This window comes from Saimiri boliviensis, chromosome 1 (assembly GCF_048565385.1).
Source record: "Saimiri boliviensis isolate mSaiBol1 chromosome 1, mSaiBol1.pri, whole genome shotgun sequence".
Lineage (NCBI taxonomy): Eukaryota > Metazoa > Chordata > Mammalia > Primates > Cebidae > Saimiri > Saimiri boliviensis.
Window position 1 is genome coordinate 264,163,669 of NC_133449.1, and position 20,831 is coordinate 264,184,499.

General features: G+C 41.5%; 1 protein-coding gene across 2 annotated transcripts in view; it reads right to left on the reverse strand.

Annotated features, from left to right (window-relative positions):
* The window catches only part of EGFLAM (EGF like, fibronectin type III and laminin G domains), a 230,142-nt gene that overhangs the window by 136,953 nt on the left and 72,358 nt on the right, over window positions 1–20,831 (reverse strand). For both annotated transcript variants that reach the window (XM_074386512.1, XM_074386510.1), the window contains exons 2-3: window positions 8,570–8,679; window positions 7,101–7,184 (exon numbers count right to left, since the gene is read on the reverse strand). In XM_074386512.1, coding sequence (XP_074242613.1) covers window positions 7,101–7,184; window positions 8,570–8,679 — 194 coding nt within the window. The remainder of the gene's footprint in view (window positions 1–7,100; window positions 7,185–8,569; window positions 8,680–20,831) is intronic.

The window sequence follows — 20,831 nt, forward strand, 5'->3', positions numbered from 1 at the left end:
CCATAAATCTTTGTATTTCTGTCCTTCAAGGACTTACCATCACCATTTCAGCCTTCCCTCAAACTATGGCAGATGCTGAATATGCTCTTTTCAAAGTAGAGAAACAGTCTTTTGATTTGTTTAGTTGCCTTGTGGAAGTATGAAGACAAGTCAAGATGTTTCTCTCTCCTGCACTTCATTTCTACGCAAGTTAGTGAGAAACAGGGTTGGAGAAATTGCTTTCTTGAAGTAGAGACTGGAGTGACCTCAACAGTCTCCCCTGGGCCCCTCCACCCCATTTTGGGGTGAAGCTGAGTGCTTTGCTGCAAAGTAACCCCTACTTTGTGTATGCCTCGTTCTTCAAAACCCCTTTGTCTGCTCAACACCACTGACGGCTTTATGTGAGCAGTGAATTTACATCCATAGAAGAGAAAAGCAAGGCTGGTCACTGAGCCCAGTGAGAAAGCTCGAGGAACTTTCAGGGCTCTTGCTTTCTTCACAGATTGCCAGAACAACAGACTTTCATCTGACAATAGGAATAATCATTATAGTTTTCATTTATATAGCATTTTGGAATATATAAAATCTCTGTACACCATTGCTTCCTTTAATCTTCACAACAACCCTAAAAGGTCAGTCCTATTATCTCCATTTTATAGACAATGAGACTGGATGCAGAGAGTTTAGATAACTGCCCTTGTGGGCAACAGTGGGTCTGATTTCCTGCATGAAACACACTATGACTTTATATGGTTCTAACCACCTGGCTGGTAGACATGGCATAACTAACTAGTTCTCAGACCAGCACCTGGTTTTTCAGATGTTCAACTGCCATTTCCATCCCTCTAGTCACAGTCTGTCACCTGGATGACTCGTCCCCCAGTATCCATTCTCTCCTTTCTCATAATAGAATCCTCATGTTTCAGTTGGGCCACCCAAAGACTACATTCTCAGCCTCCTTTCCCTCCAGGTGTGCCCCTGTGGCTAGATTCTGTCTAAAAGGTTGTGAATGAGAATGCTGAGGCCAACTTTTGGGATATCCCTTAAAATGAATGGGTGTGTTTCCTTCCTTGTTTTCCTCATCTATTTGGTACAGTGTGGATGTGGCAGCATAAGCATTGTGGACCATGGGCAGGAGGGCACAAGGGGTTGGCAGAACCATGAGTTGGTTCTCTCCTGCCTACCTCCCTCCAGCCACTCCCACCATGCTCTCTGATCAAGTGAAGCCACCAGAAGGTGACATCCAGACAGTTCCATGGGGGGAACATAAATGCACATCTCATTAGAAACACTGTTGAATTTCTGGCCTATTAGATTTAGATCTAATACATGACCCAATATACAAAACCAACCTGGATTACCATGTAAGAAGAGCCCAAGAAAAGATGAAACTATTTTGTGTGTGTGTGTGTGTGTGTGTGTGTGTGTGTGACAGAGTTTTGCTCTTGTTGCCCAGGCTGGAGTGCAATGATGCCATCCCAGCTCACTGAAACTTCTGCCTCCCAGGTTCCAGTGATTCTCTTGCCTCAGCCTCCTGAGTAGCTGGGATTATATGCATGCACCACCATGCCCAGCTAATTTTTGTATTTTTAGTAGAGACGGGGTTTCACCAGATTGGTCAGGCTGATCTCAAACTCCTGACCTCAGATGATTTGCCCACCTCGGTCTCCCAAAGTTCTGGGATTACAGGCATAAGCCACCGCGCCCAGCAAGACTATTCTTTACTATGTACTTTTCACTCTGCATGGATGAAATCATGTTGAATTGTTCTGAGCTGAAGTCTCTGACTCTGATTTCAGACCTTGCCTTTACCTCTCCTTACATGCTGCTGTTTATTCTCCTCCTACTGCTAAAAATACAGATCATTTGGCTTCAGAAATAAGGCTAGAGGCTGTCCTATTCACTAGTTCAGATGAACGCAGCTGAGAGGAGGCATGAATTGAATAGAGCACTGGACTGGGAGCCAGGAGACCCAGGTTCTGCTGCTGTCCTAGCTGTGTGGTCTTGGGGATGCCACTTAGCTTCTCTGAGCCAAAGATTCAACACTGAAATTCTGTGGTTCTTCTAAAACAACCTTCATTGATATCTAGTTAAAAAAAAAAAAAGTTGACCCTACAAGTTAAGACTGGGCCTCAGTTGCCTTAGTGGCAGTTGAGACCAACTAGTATTGTCCAGTGGAAGGCACCAGAGAAACAGAAGAGTGCTCTCTTCCAAGCATCCTTCCTCCAATGCTCTGAGGAGGAAGCATCTGTGCAGAGCAGGGTGGAGGGAGGAGTTGTAGGGATTTCTATTACCTGGGTGGTCACAGGAAGTTATTTTCCAGAGTTTTGCTGCAGGGCAGCATTGGCTTTGGAGGCTGCACTGATTTTCCTTACATGGATCTGTCCTGCTTGCTGCAAGAAAGTTCGCATCCCTGATGCTTGCCCACCAAGCTGCCCCGTAGGGGACAAAGGTACCCCCAATTGGGAACCATTGCTAGTCCATCCCTTCTTTTTTTCCTTTCTTTTCTTTTCTTCTTCTTTGAGACAGAGTTTTACTCTTGTTGCCCAAGCAGGAGTGCAATGGTGTGATTTCGGCTCACTGCCATCTCCACCTCCCAGGTTCGAGTGATTCTCCTGCCTCAGCCTCCTGAGTAGCTGGGATTACAGACACCTGCCACCACACCTGGCTAATTTTTCTTTCTTTTTTTTTTTTTTTTTTTTGTATTTTTATTAGAGATGGGGTTTCACTATGTTGGCCAGGCTTGTCTCAAACTCCTGACCTCAGCTAATCCACCTGCGTAGGCCTCCCAAAATGCTGGGATTACAGGCATGAGCCACCGCGTCCGGCCCTATCCCTTCGTTTTACAGTTGAAGAGAAATTCCGAAGAGCTCAGTGACTTCACCCTTGCTCTGATAAGAAAGCAGGAATTAGGTTCAAGTCTTCTGATTCCACTGAGATGCCACAGAAAACACAAGAACTCCTTATTTCCATTTTATCTCCTCTAAAATTCTGTGAGATTTTATACTGTACATAATATATTAGTACAGCAGCATATGTATAATTTATAAATACACATATATTGGTGCATGTTCAAATATTTTTTAACTGATGGCATGCACGATCAAAGAGTGTAAAGACCACAACCCTAAATACCCTTTTCTAACTCTAAAAAAATTACTAGATTGCCCTGATTTGTTTTACTATTTTATTTTCCAGGAGGAAACCTACAGGATAGTCTTTAAAGAAAAAGATAAGGTGTGCTTGAAATGGTACCAAATTGGAAGCCTCTAGAAGGCAGATTATCAAACAATGCAGCCCAACTCCACATTATCAGCTGGAGTATTTTGGTTATTTTATCAGTTAAATCAGATTAACTGTCTGTCAGCCCACTGCCAGGTTTGGCATTGAATCCAGAAAACCAAATCTACCGTTTTAAGGTCATTGGTCCTATCTTACTGAAAACACAATCTGGAATTGTGAGAGAAAACAAGGGAGTGAGAAAAGAGGAGGTAAAAGAAGGGCAGTTACCTCCAGAGAGGTGCTCACTACTTAAATATTTTCTCTCCTTTTCAATCTGTTTCACCTACTCTTGATCCAGAGCTTAAATTACTTCAACCTTCAGAGAGGTTCCCCTTAACCCTACTCTGCTGTGTGAGATGAAGGGATAAATGCAAGGATAAAAGTGGAGTCCTTCTAAATGATTAAAAATTCACCTGTAGGTTCAGCTGTCTGTGCTTACACTAGAACTAGGTGCTCTCCGTGGAGCCTTAATCAGCATGAGAAAGATGCAGGAAAATCAGCCTTTTGATGAAAAGAGATCCCCTGAAACCTGGGTTGGGACAGGAGTTTAACTTTTCTAAATACACTTATAAAAATTGCCTGATGATCAGGCTGTCCCTGGAGAGAGGGAATAACAGAAGCAACGTGAAGAGTAGAAGAAAACTGGCTGGCTAAAACAAATCTGGACAGTACCTGCCCCTTCTGCTATGCACAGGCAAGGGCAGCAAACACACATCTTTGCAACGTGAATCATACTGGCCACTTACTAAGCTCTTCTTCTGTGCCAGGTATCGTGCTGAAGGTTCATGACCTTATAACTCACATATTTATCTGTAGAATGATATTATACACTACAGAGGTTCTAAAACTTGCTCTGTTCTTGCCACCCTTAGTGTGCTCACATATTTATCTGTAGAATGATATTATACACTACAGAGGTTCTAAAACTTGCTCTGTTCTTGCCACCCTTAGTGTGCCAGTAATGTTTACAGCATCTCTATGCCAAAAGAAATGCCTAACTGTTCCATTTATTAAGTAGTTATATCCAAACAACTTGGTAATAGTAGTTGGTAAGGTTTGGCTCTGTCTGTGTCTCCAACCAAATCCAATCCTTAAATTATAATAATCCCCAAGCATCAAGGGTGGGACCAGGCGGAGGTAATTGAATCACGGACGTGGTTTCCCCCATGCTGTGCTCATGCTAGTGAGTTCTCACAAGGTCTGATGATTTTACAAGCGGCATCCACTTCGCTCAGCATACATTCCCTCTCCTGCCACGCTGTGAAGAGGTGCCTTCCGCCATGATTGTATGTCTCCTGAGGCCCCCCCAGCCGTATGGAACTGTGAGTCAATTAAGCCTCTTTTCTTTACAAATTACCCAGTTTCAGATCTGTTTTTATTAGCAGCGTGAGAACAGGCTAATACAGTAGTTCACACAGGTGGTGCTGTTTTCCTCAAAAATGTGAAATATTCCACCACACCCCTGTGAGCCTGTTGCGGGAGCCCTGGAGCACGCTGGCACACAGTTTGTGAACCACAGACACACTATGACATAGATATCTTTGGGATCCCTGTTATGTCAATGAGGAAACTGAGACCCAGTAAGGTCAAGCAGCTGGTTTGATGAAATGTAAAAATCTGAACACAAGTCATCCGAATCCAGAATCCATGCTGCTGTATCAGTCTCCTCCTGCCCCCTTGCTGAATCACTGCCTTTATGTCTAGTCATTATTTCCTCTTTTCATCTGTATAAACAGAGAATAATCTGCAACTCTCCCCACCCCCTACACACACACACACACACACACACACACACACAGGCATGTCTGCACCCACTGATGCTCATTCATTCCCTGGGCTCAAACCATTCCAACTGGGATGTCCCTCCCTTGAGTCTGATTTTCCAGAAAGTTCCTGCTTTAGTCCTCAGTCCCAACTTTCACCTCCTGACCACTTGTTCCCACACTCACCTCTCCCTCTTCAAACAGTAAGCAGCATGTTAATGACATGTCTATTAAGAGGTCTACTAAGCAGCATGTTAATGACATCTGATCTTACGTTGTTCCCTAATTGTTTTAAGTGTGTGGATGTGGTTTTCAGAAGACTGAAAGCTGCCCCCAAACAGGGACTGTGTGTTGTCTTGTGCTGGGCATAGAGTAGCCCCAATGCAAATTTGTCAAAATCAGCAAGATGATCAAATGCAGAAATTGATAGCATACTCTAATGCCTAGATGTAGATAGTAGAGACAATATATTTAAGTCATTGGGAAGGATAACTAACATCCATGTGGCTTTTATTTGGTCCTCACAAGAGTATGATTATTACACCCCTTTCATGGAAACAAAAGTTGAAATTTAGACAGGTTAAGTGACTCTGACCAACGTTACCCAACCTGTGAATGGAAAAACAGGCCTAAAAGTCCAGGGTGTTGGTCTCCCTCCCAGCCCTGTTTTAGGTTTATACAGCAGTGACCTTCAGAGAGATGCCAATTTTCAGCCCACGTTCTGTGATGGGCAGGATGTCAATTTCAGAGGCAGTGTCTAGACTCAAAGGTACTGTCACCCTTGATACCTGGACTGTCTTCGAAGCCAAGCAGTGAGCCCTGCAGGACACCAGGCTGGGGTGGCTGGGGACACTGCTAGAAGCAATCAGGGTCCTTGGTGAAGTCAGGGAGCTTATTGAAAGTTCCAACCCATCTCCCTTTCTTAAGACGGAGTAAACTATAGAGGCTGGGGTTGACAGCTTCTGCGGCCAATGCTGGGTGCTTAAGCAAAAGTCTATTTTGACCTTAAAAACATGTCGTACAAAATAAAAGCAAGCTGGAAATATGCATCTATTCCTTCTGAATCATGAGAGCTTTGGTAGAACCAGCAAGGGCAGGGGCTCAGAGGTCAGTCAGCTCCGAGTTTACAGCTGATGCTGTTACTCACTAATGTATGATTTAAGGAAAGTTACTTCACCTCTCCGAGTCTCAGCGTCCTTGTCAGTAAAATGAGGTCATAGGATAGTTGTGAAGATTAAATGGCAAAACAAATGTAAAGCAAAGGGTGGTGGCTGCCAGGTAACAAACACTCAGTAAGTGATAGTTCCTCATCACAGATGACAGACAGGTGCTGCAGCCAGAAGGCATGGATGAAATAGGAGTTAGCACCAGCACCAGCACCAGCACCACCCCCACTAGAACAGTGTTATGGGGGGACTGGTGCTAACTCCTTGTAGAGCAATTCAAAACACTCTAGCCTGGAGTAGTAGCAGAATGAGGAAGGAGGAGGGGAGTAAAAGAAAGGAAGATACAAGACTCCTAAGGCAAAAAATTCACCCAGAGAAACCCTGATGAGAAACAGAAACGAAATAGATGAGGAGCCAATAATTTGTTAGTAGAAGGACAGGGTGCTGGGCTTGAAAAAATAAATAAATAAACAACTTGGAACATTTAAATATACATTTCAAATTGCATCCTCTTCTTCTGCTTTGTGTTTTCAGGCAGCTTGGAAGATATAAATGTGTGATATTTATGTATAAAGTTTTATTGGGATTAAAAAAAATAGAACTGAACTTTATGAAGAAAAGAAGGGAAAAACCAGCTGTAGGGTGGCAGGTTTCTTGTATGATAAAATGGGGTTGAGTCTTGGATGGAAGCATTTACACCAGGATTCTTTTGTCAGATGCCTGTCTTTCCAGAGACGTAGAAGGCATGGCTCAGAGGAAATGCACATGGAGGATATCTGGAAATCCTAAAGGACTATTACAAGTGTTAGTTATTATTAATACATGTATAGTAGCACACCCACCAAATCAGCAATCTGCCTGAATATCGCCCATGTGCCTTTGAGGGGACTGTCAGGATGGAGAGACTCACCGTGGTCGGGATGTCCCGGCTGAGGGGCACGCTGTGTGACTGCTCCTGCAGGTATTTATCTGCTCCAACCTCGGAGTAAAAAACCTTGAAAAGATGTAGACACCCTGGTGAGAGCAGAGCCCATGCTTGTGTAAGATCAAGGGTTGTAATTGCACTCACAGTGGCAGCGGGCTCTGAGGTGTGTCGCCTTACATCAAGTGCACTAGTTCTGCGGGAACACACACGAGACCTACTTGGGTTGGGGCGGGAGTGGTGGGATGGTGTTACAAACTCAGAAGCCTGTGGAGTCCAGGAGGAAGACATATAGTAATGAAGTGAGATGCAGAGGTCTGGATGTGGCTCCTGTTATTTTTCCCAAAATGCATGAGCCTCCCAGGTAATCTTTCATTTTCTCACTTTCAATAAGACATGAGTCTAGAAATATATTTCTCTACTTTTAGAAAACAGTTAAGACGGGCTGGGCTCATGCCTGTAATCCCAGCACTTTGGGAGGCTGAGTTGGGTGGATCACGAGGTCAGGAGTTCAAGACCAGCTTTACCAACTTGGTGAAACCCTGTCTCTACTAAAAATACAAAAATTAGCTGGGCATGGTGGCAGGCACCTGTAATCCCAGCTACTCAGGGGGCTGAGGCAGGAGAATCACTTGAACCAGGAGGCAGAGGTTGCAGTGAGCCAAGATCATGCCACTGCACTCCAGCCTGGATGACAGAGCAAGACTTTGTCTCAAAAAAAAAAAGAAAGAAAGAAAGAAAGAAAAGAAAACAATTGGATAAAGATCGTGATCAATGGCTACTGAAAAGGAGACAGCAGCAGGTGGTGGGATTAGGGTGTTACTGGGGTCTTACATCTCATCTAAAATGAGCAGCTCAATTCCAGCAGGCTTGGTGCCTTATGGGAACGTGGACTGAATGTGGCCAGCTCCCCACATGTCCCAGAGAGTTTACAACTCCAGATATTTATGTGAAATGTCTTGACTTCGAAGTTATTCAAAGAAAACATTTTGGTGAAATGAAGTCAGCCCAATTTGTAGCCGCTGACAGATAAGAATGCACTCTCTGCTGATTCTTTCACTTTGCCTATCCACCTTCTTACTTTAACTCAGATTTTACATTATTTGGTACTTATTGACAACATTCCACAGTGATTTCCTGTTTCCCATGTTCATGCTTTATTCTCCAGATTGTACTATTGACAACTGAATAGCAAGAACCATGTCTTTTTAGTTTATATTTTCTCACAGCTGGACAGAGAAAGGACTGGATAGATCCTAAATGAGTAATGCAGATGTGATGTGACACTTGGAGCATTTACAAATGCCCTTCAAAGGGGGACATTTCTTCTAGCTTATGGAGAGAGAATGGGGCTGTTATTGATACAGAAGAACAGATATCTAGAAAGAGCAAGGATGAGAAAGACATACAGTCACACAACACACCCACTGAGGAAACTCCCGTGCCATTGTACTCACAGTGTACCCAAGGATGGGGCTCCCAGGATGCCTTGGCATTTTCCACTGGATGCTGAAAGCCGTACAGTTCAATGCGCCCAGCTTGATGTCAATAGGCGGCCCTACCTTCCCTGCCCCCAAACAAAATAGATTGTGTTAGCACATCCCACCTTGAGTATACTTACACAAGATTTAAGAGTGCATTCTCTGACAGATGAAAAGCACACTTAAAGATAATTTCAGAAACGAAGTCGATCTCTAATCTACCACACCTGTCTCAGCTGACCTCACCCACTTTGCTATCCTCTCCCAACCTGGCATTAGTAGATAAATCAGCCCAACTATGACCCTCGTTCTCTTGGGTAACTTCTAATAGGTCAGGGACCAGCAAAGGAGGATTCAGGGTAGCACAGACCACAGACACTTCTGACTCGACTCTGAAAGTTTAACATGTACTAAAGTAAGATGACAGACACATTTTTCTTTACTGAATAGCATATATGTTTTATCTGTACATTATATAGAAGTGTTTGCTTATACAGTTAGGATATACCCTATGGTGGGACATTTCAAAAATATAGTTATGTATAAAATGAAGTTTAAATTTTTCAAATGTTTCACTATGTATCTTAAGTAACTTCATAGTTACAGATAGTAAGATTTATAATTATAAGATAACATATACAGGTTGCCACAATTTAGAAAATATAAAAAATTATATCTAATTCTAACATTCAGAAATGAGTCCTATTAGCATTGTGTTATATCTCCTGCTGGTTATGTGCAATTTAAAAAAATTGTTTCTCTCTCTTTCTCTCTCTCTCTCTCTCTCTCTCTCTCTCTGTGTGTGTGTGTGTGTGTGTGTGTGTGTGTATGTGTGTGTGTGTGTGTTTCTATACAGTTGACATCCCTTATCTGAAATGCTTGGGACCAGAAGTGTTTCAGATTTCAGATTTTATTGGGTTTTGGAATATTTGCAATATACTTAGCTGTTGAGCATCTCAAATCCAAAATGCTACAATGGGCATTTCCCTTGAGCATCATATTGGTGCTTCAAAAATAGGATTTTGGAGCGTTTAGGGTATCAGAGTTTTGGATTTTGGATGCTCAACTTTGTGTGTGTCTGTGTTTATGTAATTTTTAAATTGTTTTTGTTATATATAGTGATTATCTATAAATACATGTATGTTAATGATTTTAAGTCTTATCTCAGTGTGTGTGTGTATATATATATATATATATATATATATATATATATATATACACATAGAGAGAGAGAGTACAAATAGCATATTTACAATTATTAAAATCATTATTTTTAAGGCTGTAAATTTTCCCATATAACACATGTTCCATAATAAACAGCATTTGCCATCCCACTATTGTTAGGCAATTTACTTCCAATATTTTGTGATCTTAAATAATGCTCCATGAGGACAGAGAGTAGGTCTATTTTCTTCAGATTACAGAAACTAATAATAGTAAGAGCAAAATAAATATTCTTTAAGTGAATGAACATTCTGCAACTTGATTTTCCTCTTACTAATATATCGTGGTGAGCTTTCTTTTTAACCACTGCATATAATTCTCCAGCATATCCTTTAGGATCCTTGTAATTCACAGAGATCTAATGTATTTATTTAATGCACTGCTGCTGGGGCTTGTCATCAGTGTTTTTAATAACAGAACCCAAAGTTTTTCTGGTGGATTGAGTAATAGAAACCCAGTGCTGTCAGCAGGAACCATGAGGCCAAGAGTCACCTCCCCTCTACCCCATGTACACCTACGACTGTTACCACTCAGAGATTTAATCCTTAATGATCTCTCTGACTCTGCCATTAAATCTGCTCAAGATTTAATGTCATGGCTCAGTGGCTAGACTTAGGCCATGTGGCTTCCTCTTGGCTCAACCAACAGGCAGGAAAGGAAAGATTAGTCCTTTCTGATTTCTAAACTGGGAAATGACAGGATGAGACAAGTTGAGGGAATTGTTCTACCACCAAGCCCATCCACAGCAAAGAAAGAAACCAGCAGGAGGACAGGATCATAGAAAAAGGTAGTGGGAGGTTGGACAGCCAAAATTCTGCTTTTCAGAGCACGTGTGTACGTTAACTATTGCTCCATTGATTGACACTGAAGTTATTTTCAAAATATCACTGTTAAAAATAACGCTGAAAAGAACATTTGAATATGTGCCTTTTTATGCACATGTGCCAGTGTTTCTAGGATGGATACCTACAAAATTTATCAAGAATATACATTTTCATTTTTACTACCAATGACTTCTTGCTCTCCCCAAAAGAGTAAATGAATAAATCTTTAGGTGCATTCAATTATTTATTTGGATAAATTCTTAAAATTCTTAAAGCAGAGTTCTTGTGTCTAAAACGGTTTTTCAACCTTGATACTGTTGACATTTGGGGCTGCCTCCTTTTTGTAAGGGCTGTTCTTTTGCATCATGGGATGTTGAGCAGCATCCCTGGTCTCTACCCGCTAAATGACAGTAGTATTCTCCAATCCCATGTGAAAACTCAGAACATCTCCACACATTGCCAAATGTTCCCCAAGGGGCAAAATTGTTCCCCACTGAGAAACATTGATTTAAGAGAATGAATATTTTAAAGATTTCTAATAAATATCATCAAACTTACATTTAGAAAATTAACTAATTTAGAAGTTTATAATGGTGCATGAGATGCATAAGTAACAGTATAAAGTAACACAGCCCCACCAGGTCTTAGTACTGCCACTTTTTAAAGAACTTTTGCTCAGAGAATGAAAAAAAAAAATATATATATATATATATATATATATAAAGCCACAGACCAGGAGAAAATATTTGCAAAAGAAATATCTGATAAAGGTCTGTTATCCAAAATATACAAAAGCTATAGACAAAACGTGTGTTCTTCCAAAATTCATATGTTAAACCCTAATTCCCAGTGTAATAGTATTTGGAGATGCGGCCTTTGGGAACTGATTAGGTCATGAGGGTAGAGCCCTCATGAATAGGATTAGTTACCTTGTGAAATAATATCCTAGAGAGCTCCCCCTCCCCTTCTGCTATGTGAAGACACAGCAAGAAGACAGCTCTCTATGAACCAGGAAGTGAGCCTTCACCAGACACCAAAATCTGTTGATGCCTTGATCTTAGACTTGTCTGCCTCCAGAACTGTGAAAAATAAATTTCTGTTGTTTATAAGCCACCCAATCTATAGTATTTTGTTATAGCAGCTGAACAAACTAGGATAATGCAGAACTCTTAAAACTCAACAGGCCAGGTGCAGTGGCTCATGCCTGTAATCTCAGCACTTTGGGAGGCTGAGGCAGGTGGGTCACTTCAGGTCAGAAGTTTGAGACAAGTCTAGCCAACATGGCGAAACCCTGTCTCTACTAAAAATACAAAAATTAGCTAGGCATGGTGGTGGGCACCTGTAATCTCAGCTACTTGGGAGGCTGAGGCAGGAGAATCGCTGGAACTTAGGAGGCAGAGGTTGCAATGAGCCAAGAATGTTCCATTACACTCTAGCCTGGGCAACAAGAGTCAAACTCCATCTCAAAAACAACAACAACAAACCTCAACAATAAAAATAAACAACCTGAGTGAAAAATAGGCCAAAAGATTTCATTACAAAGACATCAAAAGCAATTTCTACAAAAGCAAAAATTGATGAATGAAATCTAATTAAACTTAAGAGCATCTGCACAGCAAAAGAAACTCTCAACAGAGTAGACAGACAATCCACAGAGTGGGAGGAAATATTTGCAAACTATGCATCTGACAAAAGTCTAATATCCACAATCTATGAGGAACTTAAATTTACCAGAGTAAAACAACTACATTAAAAAGTGGACAAAGAACATGAACAGACACCTTAAAAGAAGGCATACATGCAGCCAACAAGCATATGAAGAAAAGCTCAACATCACTGATCATTAGAAAAATGTAAATCAAAACCATGATGAGATACCATCTCACACCAGTCAGAATGGCTATTACTAAAAAGTCAAAAAAATAACAGATGCTGGCAAGATTGTGGAGAAAAGGCAACTTTTATGCACTGTCGGTAGGAGTATAAATTAGCTTGTGGAAAGCAGTATGGCAATTCCTCAAAGAGCTAAAAGCAGAACTACCATTCAATCCAGCAATCCCATTACTGGGTATGTACCCAGAGGAATACAAAGCATTCTACCATAAAGACACATGCATGCAAATGTTCATGGCAGCACTGTTTGCAATAGCAAAGACATGGAATCAACCTAAATGCCCACCAATGACAGACTGGATAAAGAAAATGTGGTACAGAAGCACCATGGAATATAATGCAGCCATCGAAAGAATGAGACCCTGTCTTTTGTGGGAACATGAATGGAGCTGGAGGCTATCGTCCTTAGTAAACTAATGCAAGAACAGAAAACCAGCTACCCCATGTTCTCACTTACAAGTGACAGCTGAAAAATAAGAACTTAAGAACACAAAGAAGGAAACAACAGACACTGGGGTCTACTTGATGGGGGATAGTGGGTGGAGGGAGAGGAACAGAAAATATAACTTTTCTGGGTACTGTGCTTAATACCTGCGTGAGGTAATAATATGTACAACCAACTCCCATGATATGTATTTACCTATGTAACAAACCTTCACATATACCCCAAACCTAAAATAAAAATTAAAAAAAGGAAAGAAACCAAAAATAGAAAAATGGACCAAGACCTTAGCAGACACCTCACCAAAAAAGATACAATGACAGCAAGTAAGCATATAAAAACACGCTCCACATCATACGTCATCAGGGAGATGCAAATCGTAACACCAATGCGATACCATCCCCAAATGCCTATTAGAATGGCCAAAATCCAGAACACTGACAACATGGAATTTTGGCAAGGATTTGGTGCAACAGGGCTCTCATTCATCACTGGTGGGAATGCAAAATGGGACAGCCCCTTTGGAAGGCAGTTTGGCAGTTTCTTACAAAACCAAACATACTCATCATACCACTCACATGTGCACTCTGTGGTATCTGCCTAAAGGAGTCAAAAACTTACATCCACACAAAAACCTGCACATGGATATTTATAGCAGCTTTATTCAGAACTGTCAAAACATGGAAGTAAACAAGAAGTTCTTTAGTAGGTGAATGGATAAATAAATTGTGGTACTTCCAGACAACAGAGTATCATTCAGTGCTAAAAAGAAATGAGCTATCAAGCCATGCAAAAGACATCAAAGAAACTTCGGTGGGTATTCCTAAGTGAAAGAAGCCAATCTGAAGAGGCTCCACACTGTATGATTCCAACTCTATGACATTCTGGAAAAGGCAACAGTAAAAAGACCAGTGGTTGCCAGGGATTAGGGGTGAGCAAGGGATGAACAGGCAGAGCTCAGAGGGTTCTTAGGGCAGTGAAACTATTCTATATGATACCGTAATGGTGGATACATGTCATTATGTATGTGTTTAAGCCCAGAGACTGTGCAACACAGAAAGTGAACCCTAATGTAAACTATGGCCTTTGGATAACAATGATGTGTCCATGTAGGTTCACTAACAAATGTGAGACTCTGGAAGGGAATGCTGATAAGAGGGAAGGATATGCATGCATGGAGATGGGGGTATATGGAAAGTCTCTACCTTCCTCTCAAATTCACTGGGAATTTGAAACTCGAAAAAGTCTTTTAAAACCTTGGCAAATTTGATCAGAAAAAAGGTTGATTATTTTAGCACCTTTTTTGGCTATTTTTCTTCCCATTTTCAAGTATTTTGCACATATTTAATGTGGGTTTTAGTTTTTTTTCTCACTGATTTATAAGTAACCTTAATATGTGAAATATCTGAATTTTCACCTATATTTTCTCCAGGTAGTTTTATGTTTGCTTCCCCCTGTGTAATTATCCAGTGCTAGCCATATTTACCGCTAAGTGAAGAGGTCTACTCTAACACGGCCTTAACGGTGGCTGAAAAGTGGGGAGAAAAATAATGGGAATGATTTATCAGTCCCTTCTAGAACCATAAAATGACCAGTGAGCACAGCCTCATCCACAGTCTTAGGAGTATTTCTTGCTTCCTTTGCTCTGGGAAAAATTGCAAGTGATCAAGGCAGGCTCCTTGGGTCACTAAGAAAGAAACCAGTTCTTGTGTCCCTTGTGTATCTGCAATGGTTCAGTACAGAAAATAGAAATACTCTAGGTATTTTAAACAGGAAGGTGGCTATGGTAATTGGTAGAAAGACTGGAGAAATTAATTCAGGAGTCTCCCATGGCTCTATTAGAGAAAGAGGGAATGAATGAGAGAATGCTATAGTGGTGATTTAGAACCAAGAAGCCTCTGCCTTCACCCTCATTACTGGTATTCCTGTTGCCACAACTGCTTCCAGACACCCGTAAGACTGGCGATGGGCCCTGGAATGATGAGTTCTCATGTTGTGATGGCCTTGCTTCCTGGAGAAAGAGCAGCACGAAAATGGCCTTCACTCCACTCCTGCCTTCCCTGCCTCCCAAGAGTACATCCAATTGGTGGGACCTAACTGACATCCAGAACATTGGCTACAAGATAGTCTGGGAAATGTTTTTACATTTTTCCAGCCTTTGATTTATAGTCATAGCATTTAGAAGGAGGGTAAAATAAAACAGTCACCTAGAAGGTGAACAAGCCAATCTAAGGTATCCATGACCTCTTGGCACCCATAAAAAAGAATGAATTGTAATGTGCTGTCCCCTTTACCTACATATGACTTAGGAAAGTATTTAAATCAGGCCCTGCTGAGACCTGGTTAGGGATGACTCCTATTTTATTGGCATTTTCACCCATTTATTTGCTCTTTCACACACTTAACACACATATCGAGCACACTATACGAACCAGGCACTGCCAGTCTCTACTTTAATAATGAAGAGAGACACAGGGACACAAATTAGCAGAATATTAAGATTGGGTGTGAGAATTAGGGTTGGGAAGTTGGAGTACTTTAGTGGCCTACAGCAAGGACATACCAGACCGTGTGCAATAGACCCATAGGAACAAGGCAGACAAATTGGGGATGGGAAAAGAGTCCCAAGCAGAGAGTAGCATATACTCTTCTCCAAAGAGTTGGGGGAAGAGCCATGAATATAGAACCACTGAGACTCCATGGCTGGGTGAATGTGGGTAGTGAAAGAGAGAAAGAAAGTAGAAATTAGGTGGCTCCAAGGATTCTGGCTTGGGCAACACAGAGGAAGAGGATGCCAGCTACTCAGGTGGAAATGACACAGCTTGACCATCTGTGCAGTTGGAGATGTGGTCACCAGCAGCCGGTGAGTGAGAAGTGGCCAAGTCAGACATTTGGACCAAATACCAAAAATAATCCAGATGAGTCAGTTAAATACCCAATCACAAATTATAGAAAATAATTGAATTTTAAAATCAGACTTTTAAAATTTATTTAATTATTTATTTATTTAGTTTTGAGACAGGGTCTCCCTCTGTCACCCAGTCTGGAGTGCAGTGGTGTAATCTCAGCTCACTGCAGCTTCCACCTCCCAGGCTAAACTGATCCTCTCACCTCAGCCAACTGAGTAGCTGGGACTACAGTCACGTGCCACCACATCTATCTAATTACTTGCTATTTATTTATTTTTATTTACTTGTAGAAACAGGTTCTCATTATGTTACCCAGGCTGGTCTTGAACTCCTGGGCTCAAGCAATCCTCCCGCCCTGGTCTCCAAAAGTGTGAGATTACAGCATGAGCCACTGCACCCAACCTTAAAACTAGATTTTGAGGAAGAACCTTCCTAAGCTTAAACAAGACTAAAAATAAATGAATTTTTAAAAAATAATGGAATCCACAACACAGAACTTTCATTATTCTCTTTGAAAATTACAAAAGAAAAATTTCAGACAGTAGATGAGGGGTAAATAATTGCAGCAAAATGAGAGGCCAAGGGATATCTTTATTATAAAACTCATGTATATTAATAAGAAAATTCAAACCCTAATAAATAAAATATGAAGAGATAATTTGCAAAAAAAAGAAGAAGTATAGCTAGTAAACACACATGGGGAAATATTCAAATTAGCTAGTTACCAAAGAAATATACATTTCAAATATTGAGATGTTTTCACCTATCAAATTAGCCAAAATATTAAATTGAGAGTAACTAATGCTTACAAGGGAACATGAATGCGGTACTCTCAAAAAATCCTCGTGGCAGGATAAATGAGTATTTGGGCACCGTGGAAGACAATTTGGCACCAATATGCAGTGATATCCAGGGCCATAAATCCGTTCTTATCCTTGGGCCTTCAGAAGGCTGATTATAGTCAGCCATAAGGAAGGAATCTTGAAAGAAGAGAAGGCTACTAATAGGATTTGGATCTGTGTCCCCGTGTGTCGAACTGCACTCCTCAGTGTTAGAGGAGGGGCCTGGAGGAAGGAGACTGGATCGTGGGGAAGGATTTCTCCCTTGTCATTCTCATGATAGTGAGCGAGTTCTCATGAGACCTGGTTCTTTAAAAGTGTGGGGCACTTCCCCTTTTGTTCCTCCCACCCTGGCCATGTATAAGACATTGCCTACTTCCCCCCTTCACCTTCTGCCGTGATAGAAATTCCTGAGTCCATGCTTCTTGTACAGCTGCAGACCCATGAGCCAATTAAACCTCTCTTCTTTCTAAATTACCCAGTCTCAGGTGTTTCTTTATAGCAGTGTGAGAACGGACTGATACAACTACCCAATGCAGATGTTCTTCATAGTACTGCATGTGATACGGAAAAACCATAAGCAATCTAAATATTTACAAACAGGGCAATAGTTAGACCAAGTACAGTGTATCACCTGAATCTACTGATATATACACATTAAACACAAGATGTTTTTGTGGTATCTTGAATTGGACCCTGGAGCAGAAAGCGAACATTTGTGGGAAAACCAGTAAAATTAAATAAAGTCTGTGGTTCAGTTGATAGTACTCTACCATCACTAGTTAGTACTATCACTGATTCATTGTTTAGATTTGACAAATGTGCCATGGTTTTGTAAGATGTTCACATGAGGAGAAACTGGTAAAAGGTGTCTAGACGTTCTCTCTAGTGAATACCCAACTGTTCTATAAATCTAAATTTATTACAAAATAAAAAGTTTAGTTAAAAAAAGAGGCTTGTATGCCACTGTGGCAAAACTATGATGTAGTATTAAACAGAAAGGTGTACTCAACTGCCACCAACACTATTATCACAGTTATTTAATATGTTCATTTGAAAAATAACTTGAAGGCAAGAGAAGAAGCTAATTGATACATTAGGGTGGCTGAGATGAAGGATAATTTTTCTCCCATGTTCTTCTATTTGGCAAGCTTTCCAGAATATTATATTGTTTTCCCAATTTTAAAAGTTCACTTTCAAAAATATTTTTACATCCAAAGATCAAATGACATATGGGTGCGAGTATAACCATGTTCCTTGGTTACTAAAGGGAATCCGCAAAATAGCATTGCTTCATGAAGTTTGCACCATTTGGGTTGGAGCAAATGGCGCTGTCTCATGTCTGCAGCCTGTTTTTCTGCATTTCAGGGTAAGGCTAAAAATAGTTTGTGACAAATGATGCAGATCTTTTAGCTCTCAGTAACAAAAGGTAATATACCGCGTAAAATGCCTTTAACAGCTGGGCACAGTGGCTCACGTCTATAATCCCAACACTTTGGGAGGCCAAGGCAGGTGGATCACCTGAGGTCAGGGGTTCAAAACCAGCCTGGCCAACATGATGAAACCCCATCTCTACTAAAAATACAAAATTAGCTGGGTGTGGTGGCACATGCCTGTAATCCCAGTTACTTGAGAGGCTGAGGCAAGAGAATCACTTGAACCTGGGAGGTGGAGGTTGCAGTGAGCCAAGATCGAGCCATTGTACTCCAGTCTGGGCAACAGAGTGAAAACACTGTCTCAAAAAAAAAAAAAAAAATCTTATCAATGGACACAGCAAAATGAAGGTGCCCAGTAAGGAGGCTGTTAGTGCTGTGAACAAGGCCACAGGGAACTGTCAGCAGACAGTGACCAAAGCACTGTCAAGGAGGACCTGATTATAAAGAGCACAGAACAGGTGGCTGCCTTGCTCCTCTCTACTTCGGTGGCTGCTCATCATCTAGAACAGGATTGTGCAAAATGTGTTGCTCTCTATGTACTGGATTCTCGAGGACAGTTCAGATTCTAAATGATGTCTCACCATCATGTCTGCTTGGGTTCCCCATCATAGCAGTGGAAGCTAGAAGGGGACCACCACTGGCTGTCACGGGCAGGTGGGACAGGTCTTACAGTGTCTGGGAGGGGGAGACAGGCTGAGACCAGGGCTGTAGCAACATGTCCTTATGAAAGTTCTGAGCCAGAGCTGTGGGAAGCCCGGTGCTCCCAGCGAGTGGTCTTTGCACACACTCACCTGTCCCCAAATACTGATTGAAAGAGTTTTTTTCTCTTTCTCAAATTAATATTTATAATATTTATATTAATAAACATAATATATACATAAATATAACATTTATATAATTCTATAATTATTAATTTTCAGATTTTTTAAAAGAAAATAAAGCTAAATAAAATATAGCTAAAATTCCATACTGCATCTGTTTCCTCTTCTTTCCTCTCTTCCAGAGATAACAACCATTCTGATGTTACTGGATTTTATCCTCATGAAGTATGTATTTTTATCTGCATGTTTCTTTATTTTTCCTGGAAGAACCTGGCTGCTCAGCAGCAAAAAGATGGATAAACGGTGGTTTACCCAGACAGTGCACGGGTATCTTTACCACTTGAACACATACTTCTTTAAAGAGAGAAAGATCTATTTGAGGGGAGAGACAGAGGGAGGTGCAAGCCATTGTAAACCTTAAAATACTGCTCAAACCTTAGCCCAGTTCTGATCTTTGCCTCACTGCTGGCATAGAAATCATCTTTCCTTGGTTTCTAAATCTGTTGCCACTTGTCCATTCCTGTTTTGGTTTCTAAAATGTTATTGCTGCCATCTTTGTCTATTTCCTTTGTCCCGCTGGCTACTACTCTTCTCCTTAGTTTTACAAGCATCGTAGTGGGGAGTGAGAGGACCAGTAGTAAGTGTTTGTTCATCGCGTTTGCCAGCGATAGTGGAGGAAGATATTATTCCTACTTTACAGATGAAGAAACTGAGGTCTACAGTCTGTTGAATGAGGATCTTATCAGTGGAACAATGAGGAACCAGGTGGAGAAGTTCTTCCTCTCCCCTCCCCTTCATGTTGATGTTCCTGGTGATTCTGCCTGGCCTCCCTGCTCAGCCTTCCTGTTCTCAGCTCCCACTATACCCTCTTCCCTGCCAGTCACTGCTACATATATGATGTGGCTCTTGAACCCATTTCTCCAGCCCAGCCCTTCCCTTCAGAGGAGCAGGCCTATGTACCCAACTGCCTAGTGGACCCAGATGACAGTGGGCCTCTCAAATTCCACATAACAGAACTGAATTCATCATCCTTCTTTTTTAACTGAGCCCCTCCTGTAACCCTGGTAGATGAAATCACCATCTACCATGGCTTCCAGAAATCTGCAGGTCACCCTCAGCATAAAATTGGTCACTGTCCATCCTCTCTTCTTCAGGGAAGCCTCAGAATCCTGCTCAACCCTGGGCCTGGAGCAGCACTATTAGTCATTCAGAGCTGTGCATACAGTGGAGCCCACTGCCATCCCCAGATCCTAAGGGATATGCTTTCCCTCTCCACAGCTTCCGCAGCCTCTTTTGGAGAATGTGTGCTTGTAAATAAAACTTTATTTTACCTGTAAAGCAGTTGAGTGTAGCACAAAGATTGGGGCCACTGGATTGGAACCTCTAAAACTTGTGTAGAGAAGGGCTTATAAATGACAGATAGAAGGAAGTACCAGAGGCCTTCTCAAGTGACATTCGCATTTTGAGCACAGCATTTCTCCATTTGTGTGTTTGTTTGAAATGTCCTTAAAGGCAGGGCAGGACCCACTCCAGGCCCATCTGAAGCTGTATTTGCAGAGCAAGCATGTTGATCATATAGAAATAGTATGATTTTGGGGGTATGTGTAGAGGGGGGCAGGCTAAAGGAGGGATCAAGTACCAGTAGGAGCACCCATGGGCTAGAGATAAGTTCTAAAATCAGAAAGGTGGTGAACCCGGAAAGGCCAGAGAAACCATCAGGCAAAGTCATGCTACATGGTCTGGTACCACCATTAGAGACACAGAGACGTTAGGATATAGTCCCAACTGTGACAAGCAGATCAAAGTAATTCTCTAAATTTCTTCCAACAACCAGGGGGAAACATAAGAGG